Source organism: Mustela nivalis (assembly GCF_964662115.1).
Source record: "Mustela nivalis genome assembly, chromosome: 7".
In the NCBI taxonomy this organism is placed as follows: domain Eukaryota; kingdom Metazoa; phylum Chordata; class Mammalia; order Carnivora; family Mustelidae; genus Mustela; species Mustela nivalis.
The window spans coordinates 6,842,928-6,859,277 of record NC_139026.1 but is presented as its reverse complement, the minus strand read 5'-3'; the positions used below and the strand labels follow the sequence as shown (position 1 = coordinate 6,859,277).

The 16,350-nt window shown below is 50.8% G+C and overlaps 1 protein-coding gene across 13 annotated transcripts in view; it reads left to right on the top strand.

The window, feature by feature from the left end:
* The window catches only part of ZC3H7B (zinc finger CCCH-type containing 7B), a 57,786-nt gene that overhangs the window by 6,217 nt on the left and 35,219 nt on the right, over positions 1–16,350 (top strand). For 2 of the 13 annotated variants that reach the window (XM_082739965.1, XM_082739977.1), the window contains exon 1: positions 11,538–12,211. The exons of 9 other annotated variants lie outside the window; for them this stretch is intronic. In XM_082739965.1, coding sequence (XP_082596091.1) covers positions 12,125–12,211 — 87 coding nt within the window. In that variant the 5' untranslated portion in view covers positions 11,538–12,124. Of the gene's footprint in view, positions 1–11,522; positions 12,212–16,350 lie in introns of those variants that run through there. 2 more of the 13 variants (XM_082739969.1, XM_082739971.1) reach the window with 2 other exon arrangements.

Here is a 16,350-nt window from a genome sequence, read left to right as displayed (position 1 = left end):
CTCTTCTCTGTAGCTTTACTTGTCTTGTGCATTGAACATGAGCCTGTTTATTTGTCTTGCCATGCCTGGACCTCGTGTTCCATGAGGTCAGGGACTTTCTTAACCTCACTCCCCCAGCGTCTGGCACATAAAGGTGCTCTGTGGTTATTTGTTGAGTAAATGAGTAATAGTAGCAGGGTGGTCCCGAACAGCCCTTGCCAAAAAAAGAGTGGCCTAGATAGATAGAAACTGCAAATCAGGGGCGCCTGGGTGGCTCAGTGGGTTAAAGCCTCTGCCTTTAGCTCAGGTCATGATCCCAGGGTCCTGGGATCGAGCCCCACATAGGGCTCTCCCCTCAGCAGGGAGCCTGCTTCCCCACCCCCTTCTCTGCCCCCCTCTCTGCCAGCCGCTCTGCCTGCTTGTGATCTCTGTCTGCCAAATAAAAACTTAAGAAAAAAGAAACTGCAAAGCACTTGGTGTTGACTGATCAAAAAGCACTTACAGAGTAATTTTGTAAGTTGCCAGGTGCTCTCTAACTGTATGGGTGCAGGAGAAATGCAGTCTTCTGATTTCCTCCTGAGTATGGGTGTTAGGGGTGCCGTATGTAAATTTGCAAAATTGTCTTGCAAGTTGGGTATCATTAGCTGCACCTCCCAAATGACAAAACAGAGGCTCAGAGAGGTGCCCTCAAAGCTGGGGGAAGGGGGCTGTGCTGGGATTGGAACCAGGTCTCCCAGACCCTTGGAGACAGAGTTGTGGGTTTGAACCGTTCCCGTGCAGTGTAGCCCCTAAGTTGTGAGCAGAAGGCGAGAAAGTCAAAGCCTTTTGTAACCAGAGCGCTGCAGACGGGAGGGTTCTGCTCTGCCACCTTGGTTGACTCTTGGTTTGGTCCGAGAGCGGAGGCCGGAGGGACGTTTCCTGAACTTTGGTTTCTGTTCAGGGTAACACAAAGAAAACAAACTGCAAGTTGCTGAGGCCTTGTGAGTGGGCCATGTCTCCCGTTCATTCCTTGACAGGTGGTTTCTGGCGGAGCCAGCGGTGGCCCTAGTGCCTCCAGCTAGCTTCCTCAGCTGCTGGGTGGCCCTGGGCAGGTTAGAGCCTCCCCCTCCCCCCGCCCCCGCCCCCGCCAAGCCTCACTTCTGTTTAAGACTTTAGTTTTTTCAAGCCTAGCTTTTCTGTGGAAGGTGGGGATACTAGCACCTGCCTTTGAGATGATGGTAGAGCTAGGCAGGGTTCCAAGTCGCCTCTGTACCATGGACCTGGTGGGCAGCCTGGGGAGCCCAGGAACAGCCTCTCAGGAGACTGTGTTTATTATTACTTATTTAAATATTATTATTTATGATTTTATTATATAGTATTATAATATAAAATACTATTATTTATTATGATTATGTTTATATTTATGATGTACATATGTATATTAAAATAATGCTGTTTATTATTATATAAAATTTATTTATTTATTTAAAAGATTTTACTTATTTCTTTGAGAGAGAGAGAACATGAGTAGGGGGGAGGGTTAGAGCTAGAAACAGACTCCCCACTAAGCGCAGAGCCTGCCACTGCATGCATGGGGCAGGGCTCAATCCCTGGACGCTGAGATCAGGACCTGAGCCAAAATCAAGAGTTGGATGCTTCCCCGACTGAGCCACCCAAGCACCCTAGAATCCCGTTTTTATTTATTTATTTATTTATTTATTTTTAAGATTTCATTTATTTGTCAGAGAGAGAGGAACGAGAGTGAGCACAGGCAGACAGAGTGGCGGGCAGAGGCAGAGGGAGAAGCAGGCTCCCTGCCAAGCAAGGAGCCTGATGTGGGACTCGATCACAGGACACTGGGATCATGGCCTGAGCTGAAGGCAGCTGCTCAACCGACTGAGCCACCCAGGCATCCCCAGAATCCCGTTTTTAAATGCATAAAGTAGGGCGCCTGGGTGACTCAGTGGGTTAAGCTGCTGCCTTCGGCTCAGGTCATGATCTCAGGGTCCTGGGATTGAGTCCCGCATGGGGCTCTCTGCTCAGCAGGGAGCCTGCTTCCTCCTCTCTCTCTCTCTCTCTCTGCCTGCCTCTCTGACTACTTGTGATTTCTCTCTGTCAAATAAATAAATAAAATCTTTAAAAAAATGCATAAAGTAAAATACACAGGATTGCAAAAGAAACAATACTGAACTGTGGCTGGGCTCTTTTATCAGTGCACCGTACAACAAGATCTGGCAGTGAGTGAGTCTGATGGAAGCCCCATAATTTTGAAGCTGGGGTGAGCGTGAACAATATTTTGTTGTGCCTGCAGCAGCTGAAATATGACAGGGAAAGAGCTGTGATTTCTAGCACAATACTACTGCGGCGTACTGCCTACCTTTGGAGTTGAGGGAAATGCTATATACCACGTAGGGTTAGTGAAAAGAACGTGTACATTTTTTTTTTTTCCCATTCAAGTTCATGACCCCTGAATACTCGCTGTGGGCCCCAGGTTCAAATCCCTTGTCATAAAAGGTGCATGACACCCAACACAAAATCTCTAGAAGTGAGCCCAAACCCGTCCTCTACCTCTTTAGAGCCGAGGGTCCTCAGGTGGGCAAACAGGGTGCACCATGCCTTGTAGGGATAGATGCTGACCTGGAATTCTGACTAGTGAGGTCGAGGACGGTGAAATGGAAGCTTTGCTGGTCTTTGAGGAAGCTGTTGAGCACCTGTTGAGTCTGGAGGCGTCAGGCATCTTTGGAGATGACGTCACCTCAGGTGCGTTCATGCGGCATGTGGCAAGTCTTTAGTCTGCACTGACTGCTCCCTTTCCATGAAACCTGCGGTAGGTGAGAGCCAGGCAGGTGGAGTGTGGGGTGAAGCTGGAGGCAGCCCACGGGGATGGGGGAGGAAGCACCTTGGAGTTGGGAGGTAAGAGTGTGTGGGCTCCAGAGCCCAGCTGCCACGGCTCAAGTCCCCGCTCTGTCACTTACAACCTGTGTGGCCCTTGGAGGTTCGTTCACCTCCTTGTGCCTTGGTCTCCTCATCTGTAAAGTGGGGATGATAATAGCACTTTTTTACGGGGTGTAGTGAGATTTTTTTAAGAAGATTTATTTATTTGAGAGAGAAAGAGAGCGTGGGGAGGAGCAGAGGGAGAGGGAGATGTTAGCAGACTCCTGCCGAGCGCAGAGCCTGCTTCAGGGTTCGATCTCACAATCCTGAGATCATGACTCGAGCCGAAACCAAGAGTCAGACGCTTAACTGACTGCACCACCGAGGGGCCCAGAGAATTACGTATTATATTTAAAGCTCCTCAAACAATACCTGGTAGGAGAAAAAGCTTAATCAAGGACTGAAATCCGCATCTTCACTGCTCTTGTGCGCTGCCCAGAGACAAATCAGATGTAGCTCCTGCCTTCACGAAGCTCCTAGTTTAGGGAGAGATAAGGACGGAAGCACACGCTGTCGCTTACCTAGGGTGAGTGCAATGGTTGTGGTGAGCTTTGGGAGCTGTGTTAGGGTGGGGGTTGGGGAAAGAGTCTTCCTGCTAGAGAAGCCACCTCAGCTGGGCTTTAAAGAAGCACCGGGCCCTAGCCAGGGTGGGAAGAAAGCAGTGGGTGCGGGGGCTGCTCCAAACAGAGCGGGCAGCTTGGGTCTGACACTGTCAGAGTGAAACCTTCCAGGCCAGCCATGGGGCTGGAGAGGAGGCCAGGCACTCCCTACAGGGCTGTGTGCCTGAGATGAGCAGCTTGGCCTTTGTCCTTCTGGTCGTGGGTGACATGAAGGTTTTGTTTGTTTTTCAACTTTTATCCACAGGAAGTAGCAAAAATAGTACAAAGGGTTCTCTTCACCCAACTTCGCATGATGACGGTATATACGTTTACATTAACAAAATGGTTCACATTTTCAAAACCAGAAAGTTGGTATTGGTACATTACGAGCCTGTAGAGCTTATTCATTTTTCACCTTTTAAAAAGAGAAATGAAAACAGCTGCATTCATCTGTGTGTGCGCATGTGTGCACCCGGAAGGGTTTTGAGCAGGGGAGTGACATTGACATATGTGTTGGACAAATACTTCCGACCACCAAATGGCAGCAGATTAGAGGGGGCTTGTTGGGAGGCGGTTGGCAGGGGATGCTGAGGGCCTGAGAGCCGTGGTCATGGAGATGGTGGGAGGAGCTGCAGAGTGAACTGTTTTAGAGGTAATTGTGGAAGGAACTGGGGACAGAGAACAGGATGGCAGTTGGAGCCATGACTGCAGTTTGGGGGAAATGGAGGAGGAGTAGAAGCAGGGGAAATGCTGCTGAGTTAAGTTTGGAATACAGTAAGTTGGAGGAGCACCAAACTGGGATGGGCACCAGGGAGGACTTTCTGGGCACGGAGGCATCAGAGCTGGGTCTTAATGGATGAATAGGAGTTGGCTAGGTGCATGTGTGTGGGGAGAGGGCATGCCAGTGGGGAGAGGGCATTCCAGGTAGAGGGCCAGGGATTTGGAAAAGCATGGAGGTCCTAAGCAGCCTGGGTGTTGGACATCTAGGTAGCACCGCTCAGAGTTTAAGAGATGTGATTCTGAAATATTGGGGAGGGGGTGAGCCTGGCGGGAAGAACTGATTTGTGAGTCATCGACATGACTCGTGAGGTCATGAAATGTAAAAGCTCATCTGAGGAGAGCGGGAGCACTGTCCCTTAAGTGGAAGCTCGGACACACTGGTGTTGAGACCTGGGCAGAGGAAGAGGAGCCCCTAACAGACAGAATGGGACAGATTAGAGAGGTGTGAGAAGGACCTGGCAGTTACTGGCAAGAGTCCCGGAAAAGGTGCGTGACAAACTGTCCCTTTACTGGACTCAGCAACCAGGAAGGAGGTCCTTGGGATGGGGAGGAAACTTGGCAAGCACCTTTGGTAGAGTGAAAGGGGGGTTGCTGGGATTTGGGGAGTGGAGTGGGACGTGAGGATGTAAAGACAATATAAATTACTGTTCCACAAAACATGACCAAGAAAAGGAGGAGAGGTTGTGCATTATTCAGAAGGGGATTGAGAATCAGGAGAGAGAATTTTGGGGGGTGGGGCAGACTTGAGCATGATGACAGGTTGAGGGATCCTAGGGCTGCGTCTGATTGCTTAATGGGCAACAGAGATGGTGATGTGTGTGGCCCCAGGGCCAGGTTGCTGGGATTTAAGTACCAGCTCTACCATGTACATGCCAGCTGTGTGACCTTGGGGAAATCACAGAACTTCTTTGTGCCTCTTTTCTCTTCCAAAAAATGAGAATGATAGACTATCTCACAGGGTGTGCTGGAAGGTACTATGTATAAAGAGATCATGACATGCCAAAAAGAGAGAGAGAGATACCATGCTAGCTCCTAGCACTTGGTAACCCCTCAGCAAATGTTATTACTTAGTTATTTCAATGTTCGTTTTTTTAATTTATTCAACTTATTCGTTCTTATCTATATAATGCCTGGGTTGGATGAATTGATTCATTGATCTTTTTTTTTTTTTTAAAGATTTTATTTATTTATTTGACAGAGAGAGATCACAGGTAGGTAGAGAGGCTGGCAGAGAGAGAGAAGCAGGCTCCCTGCTGAGCAGAGAGCCTGACGTGGGACTTGATCCCAGGACCCTGAGATCATGACCTGAGCTGAAGGCAGCGGCTTAACCCACTGAGCCACCCAGGCGCCCCCATTGATCCATTTCTTTTACCACCATTTATGGAGCACTTGCTCTGCACCAAGGACAGGGCCGAGGCTTTGAGATTTTGAAGAGGCTGGTCTAATGAAGATCTGAATCTCTGAAATTCTGTGATCACCAAACTGTTCTCAAAAGTGAGGGAAATAAGGGCACGTGGGTGGCTCAGTTGGTTGAGCAACTGCCTTCAGCTCAGGCCATGATCCTGGAGTCCTCAGATTGAGTCCCACATCAGGCTCCCTGCTGAGCGCGGAGTTTGCTTCTCCCTCCGACCTTCCCCCTTGCATGTTCGCTCACATTCTCTCTCTCAAATAAATAAAGTCTTTTTTTTTTAAACTCTGATTCCTTTTTTTTTTTAAGATTTTATTTATTTATTTGATAGAGAGAGATCACAAGTAGATGGAGAGGCAGGCAGAGAGAGAGAGAGAGAGATGGAAGCAGGCTCCCTGCTGAGCAGAGAGCCTGATGCGGGACTCGATTCCAGGACCCTGAGATCATGACCTGAGCCTAAGGCAGTGGCTTAACCCACTGAGCCACCCAGGCGCCCCTAAATAAAGTCTTTAAAGGAAAAAAAAAAAGTGAGAAAAAGAATAAGTATGGTTCCTTCATGGTTTTCAGGTCAATGGTTTGGTCTTTCTCCTGAGAAGAACAGCCCATGGACACTTGGGCAGAACTAAAAACACTGGGTTTGAAACCAGACTCCTGGTTTCAAGGCTCCACTTGGCCTCTGAGGCCTACCAGGTTGGCCTCAAGTCAGCCATCTCATTTTGTATTTTAGATTATAAGGTTACCACTTGCTCTGTGCAAAAAATCCAAATCGTGCTGAAAGTGTTCTGTGTCCTGCTGCCGCTTGGCAGATCCCAGTTGCCAGAGGGAACCAGTTAAATTGGAGACTGTCTTTCAAACGTCCTCTTGATGTAAACACACATTGCACACAGATGTGATCATACAACACAGAATGTTCTGGAATCTGCTGCTTTTTTTCTTCCTCGACCATGAATGTTGGCATCACCATGACGAGGCATAAAATAGATTCAATAGCTGCATTGTGTTCCATGGTAGGGCGTACTATAGCTCAGTGGATTAATTCTCTGCTGGTGGACGTTCAAGCTCCCTCTGGTTTAAAAAAAAAAAAAAAAAATTCCTGTACAAACATAACTGCTTGTACGAGGGTTTTAATAGGATAAATTCTTGGAAGTTTCTGGGTCAGAGGACAGGGCACTTTATCGTGGAGGAGGCTTTGGGCTGCAAGTAACAGAATTCCTCCCTCAGAACGAGAGTATTATAATCTCACGTGATAAGTGAGGCAGAGCAGTTCCAAATCTGCTGATTTGGGGGTCGGACAGGTCACTCAACAGCTTCGGTCTCTCTCTGCCGCCCTCCCCAGTGCGTGCGTCGCACTACACGCTGTCCTGAAGCTGCACGAAAGGAAACCTCGGCTCCATTTTGAGTGTGAAGAAAACCCTTCCCAGAAAACCCCTGGCTGACTTCCCCTCCTCTCTCATTGGGCAGGATGGCGTCACGTGTCCATGCCTAACCCAATCACCCGCAAGTAAAAGGGCCATTTTGATTGGCTGAGGCCCGTGCAGGTTCACCTGGGAAGGGAACTGTCTGGGGGGCTGGGCGGGGAAGGGGGAAGGGCAACTGGGTGCCTTGCTCTTGTTGCTGGGTGTTGCCACACTGCTTCACGGAGGTGCTGCCAGGCGGCGCTCTCGGTGTACTTGCCAGGTGTACTTGCTTCCTCCGCCAGCGTCCACCGGGCTCTCCTCCCACGGTAGCCTCAGAGGTGCGAGGCGGCGTCGTGTTGTTTAGCCCATGTTGTATCAGTGCGTTCGAGTGTCATTCCTTCACGATTCATTTAGCTCCTGTGCATTTCCCGCTTAGGTTCTTTGCCCCTCTTTTTAAGTAATCGTAATGATCATACAGTAGCCATGGTTGATATTAAATGATTATTCCGTGCCTGACATCTCATTGCATCTTAGCAAAAAACAAAAACAAAAACAATCTATAAAGGGTGTTAGCATCCTTGGGACGCCTGGATGGCGCAGTCGGTTAGACGCAGGACTCTTGATTGCGGCTGGGGTCATGATCTCGGGGTGGTGGGATCAAGCCCCGAGTTGGGAATCTTCACTCAGTGCGGAGTCTGCTTCTCCCTCTGCTCTTCCGACATTCACGTGCTCAGGCCCACTCTCGCTCTCTATCACATAAATAAATAAAATCTTACCAAAAAAAAAAAAAAAAAAAAAAAAGAAGAAGAAGAAGAAGGTGAAGAAGGAGGAGGAGGAACTACTGTCCTTGTTTTAGAGATGAGGGAAGTGAAACACAAATCAAGCAACTTGTATAGTTAATAAGGAACAGGGCTTGGATTTGAACTCGCTTGTGAACCTGGGTGTAAGGTCACATACTGTGCTGCCACGCTGAGGGAATTGTTTCCTGGTGGTCCCTTAATTCATGGCTGTTTCTGGGAAGAGCCCTTTGAGGTAAGCCCAGCTTGAAATTCCCAAATTATAAGAACATGGACCTAGAGTAGGGGAGAGGGGACTGCCCCGCCTGGTGGTGCGATCCTGGAACCTCAGGCCTGTTTTCTCCTTGGATTTTTTTCCCTTCCTTCATTCCCTCTTTCTCTCCTTCCTTCCTTTTCCTTGCGTTTTTTTCTTTAAAAAGAGATGAGATTTGTTTGATTTATGTGCTTCTTGCTCTTCCACCGTGTGCCCTGACCAAGCATTGCCCCACCCCATCCTCATCCTCAAAGAGCTGTCTCCCTCTTCAGCTGAAAACAAATGCTCTTAGAACCACTGTCTCAGTCAGCTGGAGGTGCTGTAAGAAATACCAAAGTCTGGGGTGCCTGGGTGGCTCAGTGGTTTAAAGCCTCTGCCTCCAGCTCAGCTCAGGTCATGATCTCAGGGTCCTGGGATGGATTGAGCCTCACATCAGGAATCTCTGCTCAGCAGGGAGCCTGCTTCCCCCCCAGCCCCCCTCCCCCGCCTGCCTCTCTGCCTACTTGTGATCTGTGTCTGTCAAATAAATAAATAAAATCTTAAAAAAAAAATACTGTAGACTGAGTGGCTTACACAACAGAAATTTATTTTCTCACAGTTCAGGAAGCCAGGAGGCCGGGATTAAGGTGCTGGCAGATTCAGTTTCTAATGGGAACCCTTCCTGGCTTGCAGATAGATGACTGCCTTCTCTTTGTGGCCTCCTCTGACCTTTCCTCCCCGGGTATGCAGAGAGGGAGAGCTCTCCGGTGTCTCTGGCCGCACCCTATAACCTCATTTAACCTTAATTATCTCCTTAGAAGCCCTATTTCCAAACAGTCATAATGGGGTTAGGGTTTCAACACAAACATTCAGTGTATAAATTCTGCCCCTTGCCCTCCCAAATTCATGTTTTTATCATATGCAAAATGCATTCATTCCATCCCCACAGCCCCCAAGGTCTTAACTCATTCCAGCATCAACTCGAAAATCTAAGGTCCTAAGTCTCATCTAAATATCTAAATCAGGTCTGGGCGAGACTGGAGGCAGATTCATCCAGAGTAAATTCCTCTACCGCTGTGAACCTGTGAAACCAGACAGGTTATGTGCTCCCCAAAAAGCAATGGTGGGACAGGCATAGGATAGATACTCATTCCCATTCCAAAAAAGAGCAGTCAGAAAGACGAGAGAGGTGAAATGCAATGGGGCGAATTCCATTTGATTTAAAGTCTTGAGAATCCTCTTCTTGGACCTGCTGTTCTTCCTTGCTGGCCCACCAGGGTGCAGCACAGCCCCCACATCTGTGCCAATCAGTCACCCCGCTCCCCCAGCTCTGAAAAGGAATCAGTGACCCCCACCAAGGCAGTTCTGATGATTTGTGACGCAGGGTTAAACTTTCCTTTTCTTGAAGGATAAAGCATGTTTGCCTCCAAATAGCTTTATGGTCCAGTCCTGTAGCATTTGAGAAGTCCAGCAGCTTTCCCCACATTCCGTCATCCAGTCTTCTTTGTCCCCTTTGGTTCTAACTGGTAGTGTTTCTGCTAGTGTAATCCCATCTGATAGCTAATTTGATATGTGCTTCATGACCACACTCATCTCCTTATCAAATGGTTGCTCAGGCACATCATTAGTGTTCCCTTCAGGACACGCTTCCTCATATTTGTGCAATAGGGATAGGCTGAGAATTTTCCAGTTCTTTATCTTCTGGTTCCTTTTGTTTAACAATTTCTTCTTCATCTCTTTTCTCTCAAATTTTACTATAAGCGGTAAGGAAGCCCCATGCCACACCTTCCATGCTTTGCTTAGGAATCTCCTCTGCTTAGGGGCACCTGGCTAGCTCGGTTGGTTGAGCATCTGACTCTTGGTTTTGGCTCAGGCCACGATCCCGAGGTTATGGGATGGAGTCCTGTGTTGAGCCCTGTTAGGCTCTGTGCTCAATGTGGAATCTGCTTGAGATGCTCTCTCTCCCTCTGCCTCTACCCCCATTTGTGCTCACTCCGTGTGTGTGTGTGTGTGTGTGTGTGTGTGTGTGTCAAATAAAATAAATAAAATCTCTTAAAAAAAAGAAAGAAAGAAAGAAATTGGGGCTCCTGGGTGGCTCTGTTGGTTAAGTGCCTGCTTTTGGCTCAAGTGTGATTCTAGGGTCCTGGGATCGAGCCCTACATCGGGCTCCTTGCTCAGCAGAGAGCCTGCTTCTCCCTCTCCTGCTGCCTACTGCTCTGCCTATTTGTGCTCTCTCTCTCTGTCTTTCTCAAATGAATAAATAAAATCTGAAAGAAAGAAAGAAAGAAAGCAATCTCCTCTGCTAAATAACCACTTTCATTGCATGCAAATTCTACCTCTCACAAAGAAATGGAACACAATTAATTAATTTTTAAGTTTATTTATTTATAATCTAAAAAAAAGTTTATTTATTTATAATCTTTACACCCAACATAGGGCTCGAACTCAGGACCCCAAGATCCAGAGTCACACGCTCAAGGCACCTGGGTGGCATAGTCAGTTGGGCATCTGACTCTTGGTTTCAGCTCAGGTCATAGATCTCAGGGTCAAGGGCTTGAGCCCTGCAACAGGCTTGTGCTCAGCACCGAGTCTGCTTGAGACGCTCTCCCTCACCTTCTGCCCTTCTCCCCTTCTCTCTAAAATAATCTTTTTTTTTCCTGAAGATTTTATTTATTTATTTGACAGACAGAGATCACAAGTAGGCAGAGGGAGAGGAGGAAGCAGGCTCCCCGCCGAGCAGAGCCCAATGTGGGGCTCGATCCCAGGACCCTGAGATCATGACCTGAGACGAAGGCAGAGGCTTAACCCACTAAGCCACCCAGGTGCCCCTTAAATAAAGAAATCTGGGGAAAAAAAAAAAGCCACATGCTCTATTGACTGAGCCAGCCAGGCGCCCCACTAGAGCATAATTTACCCAAATTCTTTGCCTCTTTATGACAAGGATCACCTTTCCTCTAGTTTCCAATAACCTGCTCTTCGTTTCCATCTGAGGCCTCACAGGAACTGCCTTTAACATCCTTATTTCCACCAGCCATGCCTTCGTGGCAATCAGGGGTTTTTCTGGCCACACCTCAAAGCTCTCTCCACGCGCTCCATATGTGTCGGTGTTTCTTAGAGCAGCACCCCCTCCTCTCCGTACCAAAATCCGTGCTAGACTCCTCAGGCTTTGGGAACAAAATACAGGATCAGAGCCCTACCTTATGACCCTTTAACTTGACTTCTTAGAGGCCTCGCTGGTCCTTAGAAGACTTTATCTCCAAGTATAGTCCTGTTGGGGGTAGGGCTTCAACATATACACTTGGTGGGGGACACAAACACTTGATTCGTAACAACCAGCTATTAAAATGTTCTTACCAGAGGAAGGAAGCCGAGGAGGAGGAAAGGGTGGGGACATTAGCGGCGTGCTAGGGCTGGGGCTTTTGCTCACTTGGCACATCGTTTTTTGTGGTTGTTGTTGGTGGTGGTGTTTTAAAGATTTTACTTATGTATTTGACAGAGGGAGAGAGAGAGAGCGCAAGCAGAGGAGAGGGAGAAGCAGGCAGGGAGCCCATGCAGGGCTCCATCCCAGGACCCTGGGATCATGACCTGCGCCGGAGGCAGACGCTCAACCGACTGAGCCACCCAGGTGCACCGACATCTCCACCAAAACTTCTTTTGCTTCATGCTGTAACAGTGTCCTCGAAGCCTGGTTTCCTGGCTGGACGGTGAGCCCTTCAAGGGCAGGGATTTTGTTTCTGTCATGGCCGAGTCCCCTGCACCCAGAGCAGGACTTGGCACGACGGAGGAGCCACTCACGTTTAGTGGCAGAATTGAGGGCACCGTTGTGCTTTGCCCACTTCCTCCAGATCACCCAGGGCCACTGTCTGGCAGCCTGTTTGGTTTTCCTTTCCAGGCGGTGTGCTTTATGCTTTACCTGCCCTTCCATGCTTTACCTGCCCTTCCATGCGGGCATCTGGCACTTAGCAGTGCTCTGTAGCTTGTGTTCTGGGAGGGGCAGAGCCAGATAATGGTTCCAGCCCATGCAGCTGTTGGGGTGGTCTGTGCCTCTTCTGTCACTGGCAAGGACCACTGGAGTTACCAGCAGAAGGCCCATTGATCAGGCGGAGGTAAGCCCAGCATCTGGTGTGTGGTAGACACCCAGGAAATCTCAGTTTCCTTCCCTGCTGCCACCTGTCTCTCTGCCTTCCTCCTAGCTGTGGGACAGGCCTACTGGCTGATCCCTGTGGGCAACCTTGGAGTGGGCTGTGGCCTGGGCTTCCCCATCATCAGAGCTGGGCAGATTGTAGGATGCCACAGGGGATTGGGGGGTTCAGGTCAGGCTCGGTGCGCGTGTTTCTGGACAGGTGTCCTGTAAGGACCGTCCCTTCTCTCCCAAGCTCCCCAAGAAATCTGTCATTCTCCTTCACATCCAGCTCAAGGAACACTTCCTGAAGAGCCCTCCCTGGCTTCCTGCAATGGGCCCATCTCTCCTTTTTCTCAGTGCCCAGGCCCTTTGCACTCACAGCTAGCCTGTACTGCAGCTGGTGACTCACCTGTCTTTTCCCTCCTTCTAGACCAGGAGTTCCTGGAGAGCGGGGCTGGGCCTGAGCCACGAGCTCATTTTGTAGCTCCCCTGCCCCCATGCCTAGCACCGCGTAGGGAGGTCATGGATGTTGATTGGACTGAAGTATACCCTGGCTTTCCGGGGCTATCTCTGCCCTTGGCACAGAGGAGACTATCTCACCAATAACGTTGCGGGAGTCAGAAAAATCTCAAAGGAGGGGGTGTGGTGATTTCCTCTGCATCCTGGGTCCCTGTAAGACCTGGGCCTCTAGCTTGGTGTTACTTTGTATTACTGTGAATTTTAGCGGTGGTCGTACTCTCGCTGGGGAGGGGGCATATGAAGGATCTCTGCTGGGCATCCCTAGTTTATTAGGGCCGATCTTGCACAAGGCAGCACTCTCTCTTTAAGCACCACTAGGGCCCAGCCCCTTGGGGCAGCCCTACCAACCTCTACTAGCCTGGGTGTGTTGCTTTTGAGATAAAATCTAGTTGCCAGCCCTGGCCTAGGGCCTTTACACTCAAGACAATGACTCTAGCGTGGTTGGTCATAGACCCAGGAGCAAGACGTTGGAAGAAGAATAATATTTTCACGCTCAAGTCTTCCCCTGAATCCTCCCACAGACACATCTGCCTTTTCTGGGCCATGAGTCTGCACCAACCCCAAGGACAGGCTTAGGTGCCTAGGAAGATGACCAAGCGGTTGTCTTTGACCAAACTGTGTCTTTGAGGAAGGAAAGCAGCAGCATTTTTACGGATGTGAAGTCGATAGTTCTGGGCCTGGCCCCCACGAGCTGGCGGAGCCTCACTTTCTCGTTTCTCAAAATGTGGCCCCAGAATGGCCCAGCCCCGGGGTCATCAGTCAGGGTCAGATAAAATGTGGGAGATGACAGGGATTTCGTAAACAGTTGAATGCCGCCTGCCAGAAGGCCCTCTCTCCCTGACACGGAGCAGCCAACTCCTATTCACCCTTGAAAGCCCCATTCAGAAGTGGTCCTCTTTGTCACTCTGACCCAGGTCAGAATCCAAGCTCCATCCCTCCCCACCACCTGGGGTGTTTCCTGCGCCCAGACAAGGGGACCAGCCTCCTCGCTGCCCCCCACCTCGCTCAGGCCATCACTGGGCCGGGTGGAGCAGGGTTGGGGGGTGGACAGGCCCTCCGAGCCCTCACATCAGACCCGGCCCTCCCAAATGTAGCCACTGTGTTGTGCTTCATCACAGCCTCTTCTGTTCGCCACAGAAGTCTGGTTTGGGGTGCAGGCGGCGGGATGTTTTTCCACATCTGTAAGTCGGTTAGAAGAGGGGAGGGGCGCCTGGGAGGCTCAGTAGGTGAAGCGGCTGCCTTCGGCTCAGGTCATGATCCCGGGGTCCTGGGATCGAGTCCCGCATCAGGCTCCTTGCTTGGCAGGGAGCCTGCTTCTCTCGATGCCTCTGCCTGCCTCTCTGCCTGCTTGTGTGTACTCTCTCTGTCTCTGGCAAATAAATAAAATCTTAAAAAAAAAAAAAAAAGAATAGATTTAATCTTGAAAGGTTATATAAAAAAAAAAAAGAAGAAGAAGAAGAGCTGTGTGGAGGGTGGGCACCTTCTCCCCTGTATGTGATGGGCGGGCAGCGGATGCTGAACTGAATGCCCAGCATAGGAATTCTGGTCCAAAAGCTACCCCTTGCTATGTGTCTGCCATCTCCCAGGCCCGGAAATGAGCGCCTTCTCTGTGCTAATCCTGTGGGTAGGTGCTGTCTGTAATCTCCACCGTACAAAGCGGGAAACTGCCAATCGGGGTGGCGGGCTAGCCCGCTCTGGGATGGGAACCCTCTCCGCCGGGCATGCACACAGCACGGCTGCTGCGCGGGGGTTGCGGTGGTCAGAGAGGAGGACGCGCGCCAGGCCGGGTGAGGAACCTTCTTTATACCGCCTGGGGCCGGGCATGTTTTTTTTCCTTGGCTTCGGATTCAGATTTGGGAATTACCTTTTGGGATGGATATGGGCTCGTTTCCCTGAAGTGTGCTCAGACGGCCGGGCAGAGAGGGGACTGGGAACACTGTTCTCCAACCGCCGTGGTTTTCTGAGGGAGCTGCAGGCTGAGCCAGGCTTCCGGAAGGCAATAGACCAACCGCCCCCACATGGCGGGAGATGGTGTGGGGAAAGGTGATCACTGAAATTACAGCGAGTCATCAAGAGGCTCTAGGTGGGGGAGGGGAGGGCCTGTCCCCCAACCCCGCTCACCCCCCCAGAACCCAGTGATGGCCTCAGGGAAGTGGGGGGCAGTGAAGAGGCTGGTCCGCTTGTCTGGGCGCAGGAAACACCCCAGGTGGTAGGGAGGGATGGGGCTTGGATTCTGACCTGGGTCGGAGTGACAGGGCCTGGTGGTCCTGACCCTGTGGTGCTGGTGGTCTAGGCCTGTAGGGGGTCTGCCTCCCTCTCAAAGGTCCCCTGCCCTTGCGGTGCCACACTGCATGGTGACAGGTGCTCCCTTTTCTCTCCCACCAGGTGAGCCTCCCTTGCAGGGCCTTGAAGGGCCAGGACTGGGTCTCAGCTGTCAGTGGCTCCCCAGGCTCCCAGGGAATCGGAAGAATGAGCATATGATGGTCCCCTCGAAGGGAGGGAGGGGCCCTCGTGGAGGGGCTAGGCTTCCTGGGAGGGAGGGGGTTTCCTTTAGAGGATGGCAGCACGGGTAGAAGGAACCACAAGGCCAAAAGCCAGGAGTCCGGAAGGCCACCCCAGCCCATTCTGGCTGGAGGCCCAGAGGAGGTGTGGGCGTGAGAGGATGAGCTCTTGTTTCCCAGACGAGGAAGCCGAGGACGAGAGACCAACCAAAAGGTGTGCTTGGCAAGGCCCGGGCAGCCCAGGGCCATCACCGCCTGCCTCCTGCGGGAGAACAGGCTCACGGTTGTGTCCGTCCCGGGAAACACATGCAGATTTCTGCAAGAGGGAGGAGCGGGCTTGAATGACACCTGCTGCTGTGGTGGTTGGACTGTCGCTCCGCTCCAGGTGCTCTACCCGTGTTGTCTCTTGAATGCTCACGACGGCATTGCGACAGGAGCTGCTGTCAGCCCCACTTTCCCCATCAGGAGACCAAGGCCCAAAGTCACACAGTCACACAGTCACGCAGCGAGCGTAAGTGCTGTCATTCACACCCAGGTGGGTCTGAGTCCAGAGCTCTGACCCAAGGCTCTGGCAGGGCAAGCAGGTGTCGGTGAGCATGTGGTGATGGCCCAGGCCCTGCCCAGTGCGAGCAGCTGGTGTGAAGAGCACTATTCTGGGAGTCTGAAGACTCGGTGTGGCTTCACCCCTCCCTGGGAAGAGCACATGGGAAGAATGAAATTTGGGGAACTGAGCTCCCCTGATCCCACACTTCTTATCTCTAGAGCCTCATAGCCACCCTTCCTGGCGGGGCTGGTCATCGGACGAGCAGCACAGAGGCGGAGAGTGAGGCCCAGAGCAGCTCCGAGTGTGGTCAAGGACATGGCGTGTGGTCTGACAGGGCTGTTTGCCTCTCACTGGTTGAGTGATCTTGGGAAAGAAACTTCTCGCTTTGTGTCTCCCTGTCCTCATCTGTAAAATGGGTTAGTGACCTCTGCTCTTCTCACAAGACAGGATTGTGAGGACATGGTTGAAGAAGATGGAAATAAAGAACAAGGAAGTGGGACATCTGGGTGGCTCAGTCAGTGAAGGGTTTGCCTTTGGCTTGGGTCATGATCGCGGGGC